Source organism: Xiphophorus couchianus, chromosome 11 (genome assembly GCF_001444195.1).
Source record: "Xiphophorus couchianus chromosome 11, X_couchianus-1.0, whole genome shotgun sequence".
NCBI lineage: Eukaryota > Metazoa > Chordata > Actinopteri > Cyprinodontiformes > Poeciliidae > Xiphophorus > Xiphophorus couchianus.
Window position 1 is genome coordinate 11,815,761 of NC_040238.1, and position 21,598 is coordinate 11,837,358.

The 21,598-nt window shown below is 37.2% G+C and overlaps 1 protein-coding gene across 2 annotated transcripts in view; it reads right to left on the bottom strand.

Annotated features, from left to right (window-relative positions):
- Nucleotides 1-15,863, bottom strand: part of myo7ab (myosin VIIAb) — a 39,257-nt gene extending 23,394 nt beyond the window's left edge. For both annotated transcript variants that reach the window (XM_028030387.1, XM_028030386.1), the window contains exons 1-15: nt 15,523-15,863; nt 13,197-13,295; nt 9,187-9,257; nt 5,554-5,667; nt 5,226-5,378; nt 4,660-4,844; nt 4,435-4,556; nt 4,169-4,311; nt 3,774-3,887; nt 2,793-2,946; nt 2,641-2,717; nt 2,143-2,262; nt 1,002-1,144; nt 712-922; nt 494-629 (exon numbers count right to left, since the gene is read on the bottom strand). In XM_028030387.1, coding sequence (XP_027886188.1) covers nt 494-629; nt 712-922; nt 1,002-1,144; nt 2,143-2,262; nt 2,641-2,717; nt 2,793-2,946; nt 3,774-3,887; nt 4,169-4,311; nt 4,435-4,556; nt 4,660-4,844; nt 5,226-5,378; nt 5,554-5,667; nt 9,187-9,204 — 1,690 coding nt within the window. In that variant the 5' untranslated portion in view covers nt 9,205-9,257; nt 13,197-13,295; nt 15,523-15,863. The remainder of the gene's footprint in view (nt 1-493; nt 630-711; nt 923-1,001; nt 1,145-2,142; nt 2,263-2,640; nt 2,718-2,792; nt 2,947-3,773; nt 3,888-4,168; nt 4,312-4,434; nt 4,557-4,659; nt 4,845-5,225; nt 5,379-5,553; nt 5,668-9,186; nt 9,258-13,196; nt 13,296-15,522) is intronic.
- Between the last annotated feature and the right edge of the window lie 5,735 nt (nt 15,864-21,598).

The following is a 21,598-nucleotide window of genomic DNA, read 5'->3' on the forward strand; positions in this document are numbered from 1 at the left end:
ATGGGAATCACTGAGAGGGTTTGGTTGACTCATTCGGACTGAACAAAAGCTTCACACACAAACAATCTTGACAAAAGGTTAAATCTGTAAACCTTTTGCAGATTTTCTGATAAATATGCACCAAATGCATCATTCTTTTTCTGAGTAACTTCTGTTCTTTTTTTTTATTATTGTACAATTCAGATTGTTTTCTATAAGCAGGTTCATAGTTTTTAGGTCTTAGATTATAGACTAACTAGATTATCTCTATTTTTCAACAAACCATTATGTCTTGAACTTTAATCTGAATTAACTCAAAAAAGTGCATGATAGCATTAGGTGGTGCATTTAAAGAAAATAGTTTTGATCAGATTTGTAGGTCTTTATATATGTATAAAGACAGTTTGGATGTAAATAGTAGGAATTCTGATGGATTATGAGACAGATTAATTTAATATAATTAAACATAAAGACCATAAATTAGAAGATTAATCTCTGATTGGGGTGAACGAACCTCTGGACTCATAATGCACCACCCCAGCAAAGTGTTGGATGCCAAACTGGGTTTCGTAGCTGTTTTTCGGAGGGATGTAGTTGGTGTTGAGTTTGTGCTGTGAGTTGAGCTTATACAACATCGTAGCATCAGTTCCCTGACAAAAAATGGACAAGAAACTGTTTTACACCACACACAACTTTGCAGAATAAAACTGTGTTTGATCCTTCAAGTCGTACCTTTGGGAACTTGCTCTCTTCGTCGATGAGGGAGATGATGTTCATGGGTTTGTTGGCGATCATGTCCAGCGCCTCCTGGTTGTCTGTGAACTCGATGTGCTGCCAGTTGATGTCCTCCAGGTTGTACTCCTCCTGCTCCAGCTTGAAAACGTGGCGAACAAAGAACTGCTGCAGGTTCTCGTTGGCAAAGTTGATGCACAGCTGCTCAAAGCTACACAAGCGGTCGGAGAATTCAGAAAAAAATCACCTTAAAAGAAGTTTAACCCACGAAAAAAAAATGGATTCATCACCTGTTGACGATAAAATTCTCAAAGCCGAAGATGTCCAGAAGTCCGATGGACCTTCTGATGACACTACTCTCACAGGAAGGAGGTCGGTAAATGGCTGCGTTGATTTTATCTACTATCCAGACAAACAGCCTGCCGTAGATCCCCTGCATGACAAAGCATAAAGTCAGCAAACCTGCATTAGCTTAGCTGCGAGAACATAAACCTGTCTGGAGACAGACTGGAGGACTGATCTGAGGGGACTCCCCTCCATCAATAGAGTTACTACTCTGACAAAAAATACACATCCTGCAAACACTTGCACTTATTCCATTATTTAATTCAGGTGTGATGAAGCAGAGTGCTTTAGATAGATGTAAATAGGTACTGGAGAATCACACAACAAACATCTTTAGATATCTACCTATAAAATCATTTGAAAATCATTTTGTTCTTCTGCTTCATAATTATATACTTTTTTGTGTTGGTCATACAAAATCTCAACAAAAGCATTTATGTTTATGGTTGTAGCTTCACAAATGTAAAAAGGTTCAATATGAATATGGGATTGTGTGGGTGTGGAGTCCTTTGAAAACGTCACAAAGCTTTTCCAAGAAAGCTTTTAAATGTGACATTTGAGCCTCAAAGTAATAAAAAAGCTTGTCCTAGAACAGATCATTTTGGCCCCAAGCTGATTGCCTGATAACTTCTGGTTTTAGCTGCTTTACAGTCCTTGACTGTTTATAAAAATTCCCGCAAAAGGAGAAACCACACATCAGCGTGCATGCAAAATGCTACATTTCTCATTTGTTTAAAGAAACTACAGCAAAATAATAATGGCACAAACACTTGGGCCTGCCTTTTGAAAATAGGGGATTGGCTTACAGTCCAGCAGCAAATCACAGACAGTTGTTTACTGTTGAAAAAAGCAAAAGCCAAAACAAAATACTAATTTTTAATATTTTTTATGACTGAAACATACTGAAAGCTATAGGTCAGAAACCACTCTGCGCACATATTTTGTGAGTTTTTGTTGATGAGGCTTACATTGATTGGAGTCAATGTAAGAATAAAACATCCAACCATCACCTCTAGGAAGGAGCTCACAGCAACGCAACTCTGTGTTTGGATTTAAGCAGCTCTTTAAAGCATAAATAATAAATACCTTGACAAAGGCGTCCCTGACATCCAGACCTTGTTCCACGCTGAGAGGCGTGGTGACGCTTTCACCCCGGGTGATGAGGGTTCGAGTGGTCAAACACACCATCACGTCCTTCGGCTCCACCTGCAGTACAAAACCACGCAAAATGTGCTGCTTTTTTATAACGGATGGGCTCTTTGTTATCTGTGCTGTGAAGGCTGACATTCAGATAAAAGGGAAATGTTTGCTGTCAGACCACACAATCCAATTAAACTGAAAAATATATTATTGAGTTTAGATCCGTCTGTAATCAGATACTATTGGATTGATTATACAATTATGGACCAGAAAGAGATATATTTGTGTAAAGTGCCATGAAAGAGCCTTTGATGTGAATCAGTTATATAACCTATTAATAAAGGTCAAAAAAGGCTATAAAATAGAAGTTACAGTCAGAAATGAAGTTCTGAATGCTAAATTCTACATTTTTCTACTTTAAACTGAAAAAATGTCCGAACAAACCTCCATGAGTGAAGCAGCAGTCACTAAGTCAGGAGATCTCACAACCACACAGGCGTCCAGATTGTCGTACGTACGAGCTGCAGGTAACGAGGATACGGTTGAAGAACCTCCACACCTCCACCAGCAGTAGTGACTCTGAGGTGTTCACATACCCTCAAACCGAAGGTTGCCCATGTGTAAGATGGCCGCCAGCAGCTTCGAAATCTCCACGTTCTCTGTCTCGCTGAACATGAGCACCTTCATGGCCGACAGGATGCTGGAATAATCAGCCAGGTCGTCGCGGCCATCACATTCAGTACAGTTACCCTGGAAACAGCGAGGACAGGGAGGCTTTTACAGTTCTTGGTCAGAGCAGTGTCATTATTGAGCAACCCAACCTTCGGAGTGAATCAACCACGCTACGCAAAGTGAATTTTCTTAGATGTTGACGCTACCTATGGCTGTAATAAACAGGAAGTAGAGGTTGCCAGCTAGCATGAACCACACTTCTCAAGAAGTCCTTTCTTCCAGGCCCAAGGTGTGGACTTGGGCCTGGAAGTCCAAGGTGTGGACTTGGGCCTGGAAGTCCAAGGTGTGGACTTTGTGGAGGTGTGGAGTTTTTGCCTCTGTAGATGGGAATGTTTGCAACATCAGAACTTATTCGGTCAATTTGTTCCCATCTTTAGCTCATCAACTTTTTTAGAAAAGCTGAAAACTACCTCAAGCTTTGCAAAATTGAAGAATTATTTAAAATTTGCGATTTCCGAAAACCTTTTCTAATGTGATACTTCAAAATACACATAAAAAATGCTGATGGAGATGCAACTAATGTCAATGTTGGCCTAGAGACTTGATACAGTTGCGGCAGTTCTGTCAGGAAATAACAACAAAATAATTGACTTACCACTACTTTTCTGTTTGAGAGGACAATTCAACACTTAACTAAACCTACACCTTATCTCAATGAAATGACATATATCACTTCATGACTGAAGGTTAAGAAAAATTATTTCAAAAATGGTATTCTAGTAATTTGTTAATCTTAACTGAACTAAAGACAAAAAGGTTTTGTCTGGTTTAATATCAAACAGTGTAAAAATGTCTGAGTTGTTTTATATGTGTAAATAACGAGTGTAAATAACAGTCAATTTTACCGCAGTGAGGTAGCAGTAATCCCTGGCCAGGCCCAAACCCAGCTTAGCCTTCATCTCCGGACCCATTCCTTTCAACATGCAGTAAAAAATGTGGTAGTTCCTCTCATCGGCTGCCTGAAGGAGAGAAAAACAAATCAGCATTCATGTTAGTTTTCACTCTGCTCTGTTAGAATCACATTTTTTAGATCAATTCAGAAAATATGTAGATGTCTGCAACACCTCCAGCATAAATCAGTTTTAGATATATTTTTTATTTAACTATATTTTCCTGAAAATATTTCCTCTGTTTAAAGAAGATTCCAGTAGTACAGAGGAACATATCAGATCAGAATACAATTTAATTTCAGCTAAAACTGTTCTGGAGTAAATCTGAACAGAACGTGGGATCATCTGACCTGTCGACACACTCGAGATTTCTCCAGCAGGTACTGCTCTATCTTGGCCCCTTCGATGGCGCCCCGTTTGTTGAAGTGGATGTCTATATACTTCCCAAAGCGACTGGAGTTGTCGTTACGAATTGTCTTGGCATTTCCAAAAGCTGAACAGTTAAACAAATCAGACCAGGAGGTGATGAAGAAAACATAGAAGGGTGCAATAATTTCTTCCTGCTTGTTTATAAAGTGGACAAACATAAACTTTGTGGATGGTGATTGAGGCTGACCTTCCAGGATGGGCGTGGCCTCCAAGACCTGCTGCTCTATCCAGGAATGCTGACCGCTGATGGCCGCCAGGAACTGCAGAATCAGCTTTGTGCTCTCAGTTTTCCCGGCTCCAGATTCACCACTGTCATACAAAACCAAATAAAAATATTAAAAAATAAATACATTTAAAAAAAAGAAGGGAGTGAGTCAAAAACTTTTGCACAGTTTAGGGAACAAAGTCACACCTGATGATGCAGCACTGGTCCTTGTTGTTCCTCTGCATGTTGAAGTAGCAGTTGTCTGCGATGGCGAATATGTGCGGCGGCATCTCTCCGATCTTCCTGTTGGTGTAGAGGCGGATCTGATCCGGAGTGTAGATGGGAAGCAGCTGATAGGGATTCACAGCCACCAGGATTGAGCCGGTGTACGTCTGGGAGGGGGTACAGAAAAAATAAAGTAAAATAAAAACTTACAAGATCTAGATCTACAAAAAAAGTATGTTTAGAGAATGTTTTCGTCATGCTTTTGGCGTCTTCTTATTTCGTTGAGATTTTGACATCTGAGTTTACACTTTGTTAAAATTAGCTTACGCTAATGCTAATTTTGTTACAGCTGAAAAATCAACTCATGGTGGTGCAAAAACTTAGAATCAAAAAACTAGATTTTCTTTTCAATTATCGTGTTTCCATTAAGCACATTTATTTCTGTAATTTCAATTTGCGCAATTATATGGTCGATGGAAGCATAGCCAGTGTTGCAGAAGTCTATGAAAATGCAAATGTTTTTGTTGTGAACTTGACATGTCACTAACGTAGATGACATGTTCGTTGTAGCGGATGAGCAGGTTGCGGAGAATGCCGGCTTCGTTGAGGTCGCCCAGGCGGATCATGTCCTCGACACCATGGATGGACGTCGGGTGCATCGGCTTGATGTTGGTGGCATTCTGGGGGAAAATCCAGTGTTCCTGCACAGGGAAGGGAAAATAGGGAATAAATACGTTGTTTTTTTTTTATAGATTATTCAGATCATCAATTTTTTACTGTGTTTAATTGTTATTAATTCATATATAGAATTTTGAACTAGTAGAATGAGCCGACTAGGTCTCACAGATTTGTCCTCCTGCTGGGTCGAGGACTCACCCGGCCTTCATCATCCAGAACCTGGATCTGTCCAGAGTCGCAGAGTTTCACCACAGCTCCGACGGGGACGACAAACTCCCGGCCTGTCTTAAGGTCCAACCATACGTAGTCCCCCTGCATCAGGAAGAACAAGGCATGTATGTTAAGATTTTAGGCCACAGGAGAAAAAAACATAAGAATAATTACTATTAAAACTAAAAAAGTGTTCTGAAAAATATGTTTGCCACACTCTCTGGTGTATGTGCCTTAAGTGTGGCACAGAAAAGTGTTTATACTCCTTTTACAGGCATCTGGAACTATCAGATGTCTTCCAGTTTGTGCCAAACGCAGCCAAGTTGGATGATTCTGTGGTGAATTACATCCATAAAACTGCTCTAACTTCATGTTTTGGTTTCTGTAACGATAATTTCACTAATAAAAATTAAACAAAATGTATCCAATTAATATTCAGAAATAAAAGAGAGGCTTTAATTAGTTGTATTTTGACAAGTAACATTCAACAAAGTTGGACAAGTTGAAAGAACAGGAAAACTAAAAGCACAGAATCAGTCAGTTACATGGGAACCTTGGCTGGAAGTACACATAAATGTACATACTGTTCATTTTAATATTTACACAATATTTATTTATGAAACCACCATGTTGAAATTTATCCACTCTAGCACTCAGTTTCAGAGTTGATAAATCTGGTCTCCTAAAACGCTGGATCAAATGACAAATGAACATCTTAGAAGGAGATATTTTTTGTTAAAAAATACAGCTGTCATTCATCTTAATGTAACAGCATAATATTGAGGGAATAAATCCACATAATTACAAGTAAAATTTCAATCTGAAGCCCAAAGAGGAACACTGAGGACACCTAGTGTCTGAAGGTGGAGGTGAATCCAGAGAAAAACATGTTAAAAATCAGCCTCATGTTGTCATGTAACCTGTTGTTTCTGTTTGGATCTGCAGGTTGAATAACCAGGAAGTATCGGAATTACCTAATTTTTCTGCTGCCAGCTGACTGAATGGGAGGATTTAGTTTGAAAAAGGCTTAACTTCAGGCCAAATGGGTCACGATGGAACATTAGGAAGAGACGTAACAGAGTTTAATTTTAGAACAAACTGAGGATTTAACCAATTTCTAGTGAAATTTAGAAAGAAACGATTATCTGGTCTGTTTCACAGCTAAATTTATCCTTGCAAACTTAGGTAAATTTGAAAACAGGGAAATAATCCATTAATAGTTGATGCACATTTGTAACACGGCATCTTCATGTTTCAGCAAATCAAATTTAAGGCTCTTTAAGACCTTTTTAATGTCACTTTAAATGCATATTGCCTGCTAGCTAGCTCTCTTTACACATAATGCTACTAGCATCGTAATGGTTCGGCATTTGGGTCACTAGCAGTCAGGATTTTGTCCAGCATTATATAGTGAATTACAAATGTTATGAGGATAATTTGCGATAATTATGTTTTATTGACTGGCTGTTAAGTTGGACGGAACTAAAACCTGTACAAATATGAGCTAAGTCTGATTCGTCTGTTTAAAATCCACTTAGGAAGGTACCGGAGTCCAATACAAATTTCTGCATGTTTAAGTTCAGCTGAATATAATTAATTCCTGATGGTGTTATCAGGTCTTCACCTCTGCTTCAATATTATATGTTTAATATGCATAAAATCTGCATATTTCCATGACAACCGAAAGAGAAAATAAGGCTCTCCAGCCCTACACTCAGGATGTCAGTAATTTATGGGGTTTCTAAAGCTTATTTTAATGTAACCAAGTGGGACTTTTTAGAAGTAAGAAAACTAATTTAAGAATTACTGACGTCATTAAGATACAATGTTAGAGATGTGGATGAATGTGGAAAATGATTTATTCTACAGAAAATAAGCAACTGTGATCTTAAGTTTATTTTTTCTTCTGAGACTTGGGAACACTGTCAACAAGTGTATTTTTTCTTTTCCACTCATTTTTTTTGCATTATGTTCCATTAAATTCTATTTAACACCATTAAATCCCACTAAATGTTTTTTTTTCTCTAAGACACCAGAACAGTTTGGTAGATTTGCATAAAGTAAAAAACATTCAGAAAAATTTCTCTGTGATGGGGAGAGAAAATTCTGAAGTCTTTTTCAATCTGATCCTTACACTGTAAAACATTGGTAGGTGGTTTAACTTGAAAATGAAAGTCTACCTCCTGCCTTGAAAGGGCAATTTAAGTCCACAAGAAAATTGTTTTGGTTTTAACTCAGAAATTAAAGCTCAAAACGTTGACTTCACAACAAAAGACAAGTTGTCTAAACATTGTTTTTAAGAACATTAATCTTGAATTGTCAGTTTTAACTTAATGCTGCAATTTGAACCAAATAATTATTTCACAATATGCAAAAAAAAAAAATGCCCTTACCAAATTAAAGAGCACACATTCTCTATTATTCTTACTCACAAAATCAATTTAAAATAACTACTCATTCTACTTTTGAATAATCTAAATTATTGGTTCAAATTGCATGAACAAAATTTCTGATCTGACCTTGAATTTTATTTAACATCACGATGAATTGTGCTCAAAAACAGTTAGTGTGAAGAAGACAATATCCTCAAGCTGTGCAAACTGTCCGTTGCATTAAAATAAACATTTGCCTTAATAATACACAAGAGTCAGAACAATGTAACACACTTCCATCTCACTCACAGCGCAACACAGGATACAAAAACATGCCACTAAGCACACTGGGAAATAGTTCCCACTCCTGACCAGAAGATATAACTAAATGCAGCTCAAATGTTGTAATTGATTTCTGATAATTAAGATTTTAAACAGACTTTCTCTAGTTGTGTTTCTACTGGGAACCCTAACCTCTAATTGAACAATTTAATGTTTTGAAGATAAATTTGCTTAACGGAAAAGCGTCAATTTCGTAAAAACTCTTCATGCTAGGATGAGGTGGTTTTTCAGTTGTATCATAATTGATTTATTTGGCAACACACATTTTTTGTATTAACAACTGGTGGTTGCCACAAAGAAAAAGAAGACAGGAAAAGGTACTAGAATGATGTTTTTTAATGACTTGTCGCGTGAACAAACTTATTCGCGTGTGGTTTTCATATTCAATGGAAATACCGCAACTGCGAAATATTGTTTTTCCAACATTAATGGAATATCTTCAAAGATTTGCAGACATTTATAATGGAAACGCAGCTATAGTTACTGTTATGAATGGGTGACACAAATGTTTAACATTTTAAAGTAAGAAAATAAATAGTTATATATCCCTCTTTATGATGTCTAAAACTGTAAAAATGGATACGGACAAAGCAGAAAAATGCTACAGGTTAGGTGAATAAATGAAAAAGTGAACTCCATGCAGATAGCTATCAAACTCATATAAACAGCAGAATATGTAACTCTGGGTAACAGTTTCTTACATAATATGTAATCTCAAAGTTACTTATCCTCACATTAATCTGTTAAACTGGTCTGTTTTTCACTTATACTCTTTTTTGCAGCACAGGTGAATAAATGTGGCCGTTTGTTCAGTTAAACTGATAAGACATCAAGAGAACAGCGGCCATGTAGAAATACAACAGAAGAAATAAAAGCATGCAACATGGACCAATGAGCTCATTCCTACCTGCTGCAGAATGACCATGGTTCAGGTCTGAGTTTCCCTGAGGACATCAGAAGTCACCATGTGAGGGAGACCTTCAAAGATAAACAACAAAAAATGATCTCAAACAACTTAGACAACATATTTAAAGCAATGCTGCACTGCCTGCACTCCTTTAAATGGCTTTATCTCCTTGCTATTGTTGGTAACAAGTCAACAAATGTTGCCTATAATCCCTTAGTGTCTTGATGAACAGCTGTCCAGAGTTATTGAAGGTATTCAAAACCTTTTCTGTGGATTTTGACTTATTTTCCACTTACTTTTACCTCAGCATGATGGATCAATGCACGTGTGCTTAAGATCTAAGAAAAAATTCACATTTAGAATAGAATAAGAGGAGAATGAAGCCAAAAAATGATGTGAAGGAAATAAACAGAACCTGAAAATGTTTTCATTTAGAAGCAGGAAATAAAAGGAAAACAACCTGACAATGCCTCAGTCTATATGCCATGTTCTCCGCTAATAATCACTGAAAAGTGATCAAAGCCTAAGCAAATTTATAATACGTTAAATATAACTCAAACTAATGAAAACTTTGTTAACAAGTGAACTCCGTTCTGTGTCTTCAGAGATTTTTGCGTGGTTCCCTTCGGTGATTCTTGGTGCAGCGCCACCACAGGTGAGGAGGGGAACATGTTTTCCAAAGGGGTTGGATTGTTTGACACAGCGCAGTGTGAAAGCGAACCGCACCAGCTGAAAGTTTAACAAACCGCGTCTAACTGGACTATCAGGTGTGAAAACTGGAACCAAGATTCAAACTGGAACTGACTGGGCCGCTCCAAAACATTATCACTACTTCCAGTATGACGAAACAAGTTGAATTTTTAAAATTATAATTAAAACCTTATTTTAATTATCAAAATGTTCATTTTTGACTCTACATATTTTTTTTATGTTATCATGTTTTAGTTAGATTTTAAAACAAACTAATCGAGCATTTTCTCAAGTCTCAACCTTATTTTTACACATTCGTGGGAGAACAAGACCTTTATCTGCTCCTCAGACTGTAGGATTTCTTTGGTGATCTCTGTCATTTTTTTAGATTTATTTTCAACAAAGCAAAGTGCCAATTTGATCACCAAAATAAAGTGAACAGACTTGGATAGTGGTGAGATTAGGCCTTTAGGTTTTGAAGCCTTTCAACGCTTTTATGATTAATAGGTCAGATTGAAATGGCTTATTAAACAATAAAACCTCTGAAAATGTTCAGCCTGAAAAGCAGATCAAGTTGGGTGAAAGAGGTTCAGAAAGCGTTTAATGCTGAGAGACGTATGGCCGCGCATGGCCGCTACCAGCTGCACGGCTCAACTGGAAACAACAAACCAGTACAGGAGACTGTTAAAGGCTTACTCAGATTCCTGGAGCTAATCCTGTGGTTTAAGCACCAGCCACAGTTGTTGCAGCTATGACTGCTGAATCACTTAGTGCCCCCCCCCCGCTGAGTCGTCCTTCCTTTGTTCCCTTTGTTTGCAATAACACTGAAGTGGCATATGGCCAAATGCCCCAAAGTAAACTTAAATAACTAAATAGATACAAGCACTATCCTATCACCTTCTGCAGTATGACTTCAGTTTCTGTGTTTGCGACACTAGTCAGCAGGAAAATTCAAGTTTGGAGCTGGAATAAAATAATATGATAGTTTTAAGAATCTCCTAAATCAAACCGTATTTGGAGCAACTGGTGAAATTAATCTGAGAAAACAGATTTCCACTAAACTACAAGTATCAAGGAAACACTTTTCCTGCATTTTAAGGTAAGTTTTAAAACTTTTAAAGTGCTGCACTTTGTAGATAAAAACAACAAAAATCAACTAAAAACGACAGTTCAATATTATATGTTATTAATAATTTAATGTGGTAGTATTACATACTCCACAGAATGGAAAAAGATACATTAAAATATAAAAAATATTTTGTTTTGAAATGTCTCTCACACACTTTATGCACCTGACTGATCCAAAGGAAAAACAACAGATTTGACAAAAATCCCCCAATTTCTACAACTTTAATGTATAAAATATAAGACAAACTTTATTTTAATTACACAGATCAAAAAGTCATTGAACCATTATGAATAATAAATCTTTATTAGAATGAAACAATCCAAATAAATCGTGTTACAGTAAAAGACTTTCCTGCTCAAATTAAACGCTTAAAACACAATATACAAACAAAGTTAGAAAAGTCAGCAAGTAGAAATTATTTTGGTAATTTTAACTGACCGAAAACAGGAAAAGTTTATTCTAATTCAACCTCAGACAGTGAGAAAAAACGTTCATTTGTATAAAAATGTCTGTATAAAAATCTATATTTAAATTTTGGCTTTTAATCAAACTTTATAACAAAACTGTTCAGTTTGAATATCAAGCACGTCCAAGAACTTGATTTTGAAATCGAGTACTTTCCAAACCTTGAAAACACCTAATTGGAATTCAAGGATTTCAAGCACCTGTACCAACTCTGAAGGTTTAATCAACATTTCTAAATGTTTCATTTTTTTTTTTCCTTATTTGTTAAATTACAAGTATGAAGGAGCTGCTTCGGTTCAGCCATAATGAATAATTAGTGCATGTTAGCGTCTTATCCTGAACTGCAGGGAGCCAATTTATCCTCAGTCTCCAACACAGACATATGGATCTGATTCTCCTTTAACCTTTAGCCACAACTTCCATTAGAGCAATTACAATCCAACAGGAAAGGATCTACCAGATTAACTGATAATGCCTCAATGCAGAACACCCAGATCAAACTGGGAACTTTTATGTTTATGTTTTTCATCTAAGTACTAAATACATCACTTCAGTTACGGTAAGTCAAAGTATTCATATCCGTAGGCATTTTTCCACATCCTCAACCCTCGAGGTGAACGGATGTGACTGACACATTACTGCAAAGTGGGAGGGAACGTTAAATACTTTTCAAAATTCCTATAAAGGTTTTTCTGAAGGTTAATTCCCTGTTAGAAAACATCTAAAGTGATCACTAAAAACAAACAAAAACAAAGCAGACAAAGGGAATAAATAAAAATCAGAAATCTGGAAAAAAATGTCACATTGCTCCTGAATTTAAAAGGTCTTAAGCAGATCTAAATGAGTGATTTAGTCCTCAATATTCAGAAATAACCAGGATGATAAGCTCAAGGATTCACCACAGACACAAAACCGCAATAAATAAGAAACACAGGGTGGGGCCAAAACATTACGACTGGGGTCGGGACTCTTTTTAACGTAATGAATAACTTTTTTAGTTTTCTTTGTCTTGTTGTGATCTTGTAACAATACTGTAGGCTCCCCAGACTCAACAACTTTAAAACTAATCCATAGATGGCAGTGTCCACCATTACTCTCCTAAACATTTCGCAGCTGTGTGATATCTGCTTCATTTTTCTGTGCATGCGGGTTGCTTTTGGGGTCGTTAACCGTTCACACAGAACTCTGGCTGCAGTCAAATTTAATTAGCAGAATGAATGATCATCTAAAAAAATTGGATTCCATCAGAAAATTTTTATTGAACATCAAAAATTGCTGTGTGGACGTAGCCTTAAAGAAAATCACAAAGCTGCTTTTTAATCCTCCTACTCTTCATTGCTAAACAACCTCACGATTTTACATTTAAACTGCAGCCTGGAAATCTGCTGCACAATTAGGCCTCTGCAGTTTGGAGGTGTGTGTGCTTCACTTGAGCTGGGGCCAGTATTCCACAGTGAGCTCAATCTCAATTATTCAGTTGCTGTTTTAAATGTTTGTTGTACTAATACTTGGACTGAAGATGCATCTGATTATTACAGATTTCCATGTAAAAAAAGAATCTTAAGACTTTTAAAACAAACCAGTTAATCTTTACAGCTCACAAGACTCAAAGTCAACCTGCTGGAAGATTTACACACAGAGGCTCATTAAAGCTCCTGGCTGTTAATCTGTTTGTGGTCTGCATTGTTATTCTAACAAGTATGTGCACTTCACACGTATCACTCACATGGCAGGGATTCAGAGGCACCGCTGGGTGGGACACTTTCATCATCGACCAAGAACCTCTGGGAGACTCACCTCCATCAAGATGGCCGAGGTTCAGCGTCTGAAAGAATATGAGACGAGTTGAGAAATGTAGGTGCTTTCTTCTGTGATGCACAAATAAGTCTAAATTTTACAAAACATAAACAGGAAAGTAATTCAGCATTAAGCAAAGCAGTTAACCTTAATTACATTTTGAACAGCTGCAGTTCCTAGGGTTAAAGAGCTTTACATGACCTCTGAGGAGGCTTACATGCTTAACATCTGCACCTCCAGTCACCATGGTGATGTAAGCTGTGTTAAACAGGAGCTTTTATTCACAGTTACATGTCTAAAGCCTAGCAGTGGGACTCAACTGAGGTTTTTAATCAAGTTAATTGCAGAGTCTGTAAGTTTCAGGAAGGCCTGATCGGTGATGGAGCTTCTAGAAATGTTTGCTGTGGACATTGATATTAGCATTATGGATGTCTGTGGTGATGCCACATGTTTAGCACTGAGATGCTTTTTTAGACTGAAATAGTTTATCTACTAGGCTAACTCCTTTTAGCACAACTTGAACACAACAATAGTATTTTTCAACATCCCATCAGATCATTTTTTGAAGCAGAAATTGACTCGCAGTGGGTCAAAAGAAGCCACTTTGTCATCCATTGCTGTTGTGGATGTCACTTGTGCATCAAATTTATGGGCATAGTAGAAACACGCACATACATAGGTTCCATCTTAGGAATTTTTTGTGTTTAAAAAAACACACAATTAGTTGCAATAAAATTTATAACATATAAAATCTATGTACCGTAATTAATTGATTGAAATTAACATGTTACATTTACAGCCCTACAAAAACGTCAAGACTAAGATTGTTTTCACCCCTGATAGTATCGTAGACTCGATTCAATTGGGGACCAAAATTACAACATTTATTACATTTTCAGCTGGTGTGGTTCTCTTTCACACTGCACTGTGTCAAACCAAACAAACCCTTTGAAAGACCTGTTCACCTTCTCGCCTGTGGTGGCGCTGCAGCAAGAACCACTGAAGAAAACGACACACCAACCTCTGAAAAAGACACAACTTTCCTATTCACAAAATGTAAACAAAAAAGGAGTGGTGTCAGATTTGAGTGGTGATAGGATATCTCTTTTGGTTTTTGTAAAGACAGCCAGTCATTTCTCCCGCTAGCGCCATGCTCATTGGTTGTATTTAACCAGAATGCCCTGTACTGTAGTTTGCTTCCTGCATTTGGGGCGGTCTGCAGTCCGCTTGGCATTCACATGTTTATTGTAACTAGAAGTGAGTTCACTTCAACCGAATTGAGACCAAGGTTTGTAGACGGAGCAGAGTTCACTTTTTTGGTTCACCTTCACACCTTCCCAAACAAACCGGATCTTCAGTCTGAAACAAGGAGTTCAATTAACATGGATTTAACAGGGTTGATGTGGATGTACCCTAAAATCTCACACCTATGGGAGTAAAAATGTACACAAGTGAAACCAAAATGTCTACCATAGTGTTGTTCAGATCCAGCTGTTGAGGACCAGTATCCAAAATGTCTGTCCTTTTGATAATTCTCTGCTTCAACATGCCAAATAATCAGACTATTGGCTAATTAGAAAGACTTTTAAGAATTTGATTACACAATAAGGATGCTGTTTATCCATTTCATTAAGGTAGGGGTGACCAAGTCCAGTCCTCATGCATTATGGCTCCAACACATCTAATCACCAGCATTCAGCTCTAAAGGAACTAGGTAACTAGTTATTTGATTGAAGTATGTTGGATCAGGGGAACATCTGAAAGTTGTAAGAGTTTGACATCCCTTATTATAAGTTTTCCTTCATTCAGGACATGTGATTTGGATCTAGATCCGACCTCTGCAGAACTTGGCGACATTTGGTGACATACCAGCTCCCTTTAAAAGTAACGTGGTGTCAAAAATATTTTAAGCATTAATTCCAACTTTGTTTGAATCTAAAGAATGTTTATTGTTCAAAGTAGCTTCATCTGCTTCTTCTTGTTTCACTGGATGAATTATTTGACTGATAATTACAAAAACATGTCCAATATTTTACTGGGTGATAACTGCGTCAAACTAACACTCATTTGTTTGAGACAACTTACAGCAGTTCCACTTTACAGATTGTTACTTTAAAGGCACATAACGGCTGCTTAAGTGCTGGCCCAGGACAAAGCGAGCAATAAGAGGCTTTAGTCTAAATCTACAGACGAGCAGCCGCACTGTGGCCTGGCTGCAGACTAATTCTTAACCCAAGTTCACCTGCCACTCTTACCTCACTGCAATCTGTGTAACGATTCTGCTCCTTCCTCCTGTTCTGGTTCTGGTAAATGCTCCACAGTTGATAGGATTATTTAACAAAAAACAAAACGGTGGAAGTTAAATTTACTTGTGCTGCTCCAGTCTGTTGGTGTGCAGTTTTTAAAAAATTGTTCTCTGAAAGTTTCCCCTCCCTCAGAAAGCTGCTGTTGCTGTGGCTCCAGGCTCCTGCCGGCGGTGTTTTGCAGCGTTTGCGGCCCAGTTACTGCTTGATGTCTGGGTCAGCGGCGGAGATCTCAGGAGTCTCAGTACTGGGTCTCATTCATGGCCGCTGATCCTGATTAGCTCGGAGGTGGAGCCTGCTGGTGGCAGAAACAGAGACTGGCTGGGTGGAGGAGGACGTGGAGGTCACAATCTCTTAGCTGTGCAACAAAATGCTCAATTACCAATATATACTGTATATCAATAGAGAACATGTTAAAAATAGACCTGAACAATGAAGACAGCTTCACTCCATAGGACTGAAATTAGTACTTCCTACATTTAATAGCATGTCATTGAAAAAATGGATAAATCAAGAACCAACGTAACTTTATTTTTAAGATATTCACCTGCTAACGTCTGTCCCCTCCACAGTGCTAAAGTACTAACATTAAGTTGCTTTAAAATTATCTTAGTGATCTATTCTTCTATTTTAAAGAAGCATGGAACATTCAATCAAGCAAGACACAGCTGTTCTCTCTTATTAGTGATATCGACCAATGAAGAGGACCCATTAAAAGCTTAAAAACAAAGCTGATAATGTTTTTCAATAATAATTTAGAGCACTGCAAGGAGATTATTTTATTTAACTTGGGATCTTAGTTAAAATATATTTTAAAAGTTTATTAGAAATGTTTCTTATGCTTAAAATTTGTTATTTTGTAATTATGTTATTTATTTTTGTACTTGTTCCACTGGCAAATATTTTTGTTTATAAAAAACAATTTTCTTATGTTACAAGTTAAACATGAGCAGATAGATTGTAGCTATCTGCCAGTGAACTAGTAATTCTTCATCAAGAGCATAAGTAAGTATTTAAATTTCTGAAAAGTAAGTTAGTTTTGTCTTATTTCAAGTGTACTAAGATATTTGCACTAGGAACGAGACCAAAAATACTTGGTACAATTTTATGTTTTTGCAGTGTTGCAACTGTCTTGAACTGGCTCCAATTGAAACTGCAAACATTTTGAAGGAAAACTGAGTGGAAGAAAACCACTGTGGGTGTATTGTGGAGTATTTACAGAGCCCTGACCAAATGTGTGATGATTTCTTTTTTTTTTTAACTGAATTTTGGAGTTTATTTTGCTGTCACACAAATTCGACAAATTCAGGATATATTTTCTAGTTTTATTTCAAAGTCATGCCACAAGTTGACATTAAATACAAAAGAAAAAAAAAAGTATTTTAGATTGTAGCTATAAAATAACCACAGTGTAACCGAAAACCAAATTCAGCTAACACGCAATAGAAAAAGAAAAGCAAAGCTCACACTGAAAGTAACGCACTGACAAGCACACGGTACAGAACATACAGCACGGCTCCCCGATACATAGCTATCAGTAAACATATCAGTCAGGAACGCAGGTTAAAGTGGATATATAAAATTAACAAGCTTAGAAAATACTGATAAAAGATACTCGTTACAAAGACGGTAGCATCTCCTATAAGAGTCACCATGCAGTAGGTTTTCCAGCCTCCAGTCAATAAACATTGGCAGAAAAATACAAGAGAAATCACAAGCTCATTCCTTGAGTGGACGAGACTCAAAGTCAGGTTTGTTTTATTTTATTTTTTAATAAAATCTCAGTTTATCGAATCGGGTGCGGTCCAGAGGAGAAACCAGGTGTTTTCTCTCTGATATTTTGATCTACTTGATCACATGCAGCGCTGGGCAAACTGACGTGGCTTTTAAATCCATCAATCCTAGAGTAGAGAACGGATAGAAGTCGACTTACGGATGTAATTTTCAGTTTCATTGATCACATTTTTCCTGCTTACATCACAAAAATGTGTGAATTTCTGAATCCTCCTTTCACTGAACTGATCTGCAAATTCATGGCAATCAAAGTCGTGCAGAATTAGTCCCTTATAAAGTAAAATAGCTCCATATTTACCTCTTATGAGGAAATGCAAAGGCCATCATTGTTTCTTTAAATTGTATGTGTATCATCACGCCATCTGTTTTGATGGACTGGTTGCATTTAAGTTCAAATTCAGAGCCAATATGTGGCTGAGACACAGCTGATGAAATACTGATAAAAGATACTTAACTAAATCAACCTAAAGACTATTTTCTATCTGGTACCTTTACAAAATGTAAGTCGCTGAAACCATCAAATGTCATATGTGGGGTAACAGAGTCACCAAACCAAATCCATTTCAACTCCAGAAGCCTGGAAGTGAGTTCAACTAGTCGCCATTTCATCACATATCAAGGCAAGGATGATGGATGTTATATTTTTATCTATTTTTAAAAATGTGATTTAGCATTATTTTTCCAAAAAGGTGCAACAGGTAAAACGTTACACTAATAATTTTGCTCCAATCTCCATTAAAAAGGAAAAAATCTGCATTCAGTTCAGTGGAAGAAATCCCATGATTTAAGGTCCTAATAATTCACATTAACTAGCACAAACTGTGGATGATTCACTTGTAACTATAAAGGACTGATATTAGTGTGAATCAGAACAAGGATCAAACCACCTATAGACTGAGTTGCTGCTACTTTTATATACACACTGCAAAATGCAGATTACTGCGTAGAAAATATTAGAAAACTGGATACTGTCTCAATGCATGCAAGTGTGCAACAAAGGCATTTAATTACACACAGCATGTTTATCAAAGTAGCAACAGCGAATTATGTTTGTCAACTGTCTGAAGGAAAATCATCAATCCTGTGATTCGAGATGAAACAAGGAGATATGAAAGCGTTTTCTTTGTCTTTTTTCTTTTTTTGCTACATGCTTGGCCGCTTTTTGAGTCATATAAAAGTCACCACCGTTCAGAGAATTTGGGCTTCATTTAAAAACCTGCCTTGGAGTGACCATGCAGAAAATGCTTATATATGCAGAAGACTGAAGCAATATAGCAACTATCAAAAACCACACTCAAGGTCCAGACACTCCAGTCGAGCTTGGTTAGTAGCTGGACGGTTGGCGTGTGTGTGTGTGTGTTCCGGTGTGGGGGCGTGTGTGTGTGTGTGTGTGTGTGTGTGTAGTTAACAGTGAAAGCCGTAACACTTTTGGCAAAAAAGTTCATATTATACAACAATTATAAAGAAGCATTGCAGTGAATAAACAAAGCAGGACACAATGGAGAGCAAAACATTTGATAAACATTTTTGTACCAAAAATTTTAGAACTCACAGTTCATAAGACACAACGCAGCGTAACATAACAGGCCACATGTCTTTTTGGCACTGCTGTGGCACGTGATCTTAAAGAAATATGCCTGAAGGTACTCTTATGATGACTGTGGTTTCTACTAGAGGTGCACCAATAAATCAGCCACAATTTCCTTCACTTTGGGAGATGAAAAACTGATGTTATCGTTCTGAAAATTAACCTCTGTCTCCTTAAAGTATTAACAACAGTCACAGACTTAGCGACTTTGACACTATATTTACCGACTTTTCAAACAAAAAAGAACGAAACGGGCAGGTCAGGATTTTTAAAGATCGTTGATTGGCCAGAAAAGTGCAATCGGTGCACCCCTAGTTGCTACAGAAGGAGAGAATATAAAGGCTTAGAAATGTATTTTCATGGCATTGTCTGAACATGAGCTGATAATTATCTCATTATCCCGAGATAGCAAGGCTTGTTTTGTAGTGAAAACATATTTTACACACTTTGAAACTCTTCTTTTTCTTACATTTTCTTCCCATCAGAAGAAAACGTCACTTCTCTTTTGCTTCTGACCAGACTAACTATTGTTGCTGCCTTTCAGCCTAGTCGTTTCCCTTCTTTTCCTTCCATATAGAAAGTACACCTGGTCCAGTGTACTTTCTGTTTTTTCCGTCTTGTTGTTCTGTCCTCTCAGCAACCAGCCAGACAGTTTTTCCTTTCCACTGTCACCTCATGCTTGCCTCTTGGTTGAGTGTCCTTAGATGTAAAACTTATGATCAACTACATTTTGGATGATTGCTTTTTAAAATTTGGACTCAATTTAAAGGAATCTGCTGAATTGATTTAAACTGAATTTTGACCAAATTGAATCCGATATAACTGGAAATCATCTGTATTTTTAACTGGTTTGTCTTTTGGAGTAATATTGCTTAAACGTCTTTGGAAAAGCCTGTTACCTCAAGAAAATCAAGACTGCTTTTAGCTTCAGTAGTTAGTCTTTACATTTAATATTCAAATTAAACCAGTGAGGGATGGAGCAGCGACTTCCTGAGCACAAATCTGAAATGTTAACACTGTTAGTGGTTCAAAAATGCTCATTATTAGTTTTTAATTTTATAAATAACTCATTGATGATTAATCAGATGTTCTGAAAGTAAACAGATTCAAAGGCGTATTCTTATTTTTGTGATTTACAGAGTAAAAACTGTCCAGCTTGGTTTTAAGACCAGCTCGACTTGTTCACTGCCTCTGGTTTGTTTTTATACGTCTTTGGCTTATTTTGGTGCTTTAACCTCAGTGAAACAAATTAATTAACCTAATTAAATGCTCAGCCAAATGAGTCCTGACTGATTTTACGGGATTTGGGGGTTGAATGTAGAGAGACAACATAAATAGGGGGAGCAACAGGGAGAAGACAGGGTTATGTTTAAGGCGTCCTAATTTGTGCTTCCTTCATATTTGTGATTGAGTCAGAAATCTGAACGTGCAGCTGCCTAATTTTCAAAACTTCAACCAGTTACATTTGAGGCATTTAAAGTATCTTCAGTTACTTTTTAACCCAGTTATGTCGCCACCTGACAACCATTCTCTTTCAGGACAACCTTAACACAATATTCTGTTCAAAAATAAAAACAGAGCTGCAAGAAAACAGCTGAAATATTATTCAGGACCAGTTGGCTTAACCAGAGCAGAACATGGCAGCTTGAGAGGAACTTAAATCAAAAACTACCAGGTTCTGCTCCATAAACACATTTTTGTGCATTAAATGCTAAACTCTGTGAATAAAGATCAATTTGACATTTGGCACGACTGATTTCCCACTACACACTCTTCCTCCATCCCTATAGAAGTTATTAGCGGTTGGTTTTGAGGACAATGCAGTATTATGCTAACAAGGAGATGCTAACAATGTTCAAAATGCTGTGAAAAAGCGTTCACCTTCTTAAATATTTCTCGTTTTTGGTCATATCTATAAGTTTCAGATCATCAAATAAATGTCAATATCAGACAAATATAAAGTAAAGGTAAATAAACAATGTAGTTTTCAAATGATTGCAATAATTAAGTTGAGAGAAACTATTCAAAAATATAATTCCCTCTTGTTTCATAATGACTAACTCAATTATTTTGGGTCAATCTAACAAGACATAACCATGCATGCCTTAACTATCTGACCTGTAGATAAAAAACAGAATCTGGTAAGGACTCAGGTGATCTTGGTCTGATATTATAATTTGCTTCATGATCAGAAGCATCTACAACCTCTAAGGGGGCAAATCCTTTTCAGCCGCACTGTTCAGTGAGTTCAGGCTACCTCATACACTGAAACTTCAGCAGAACTTTATGAATGTGGGTTTTTCCGTGTTTTATCCTCGTCTTTGTGAATGAAATCCAAACCAATCGATAAGCGTTTGGTTCTACAGGTCCAAACGCTGGAACTGGAGCAGCTTCCACTTCCTGTCCGACTGAAAACAAGAAGGAGCACAGCGAAGAGAAGTAGCACCTAGAGAGAGGTCAACAGCTGCTGCTAATGTTCAGACGCTAGAGGCTTTATGAATGCATAACTGTAATAAGACATAGCTGCTGCTTCAAAGCCTTCCATGTGATCCGAACCGGACGAGGGTCATCGGATGTTGACATGCTGACTCCTCAAAAGCGAGCGTTTCCATGACGATCCAGATAGAAAGAATAAATAGATATCGT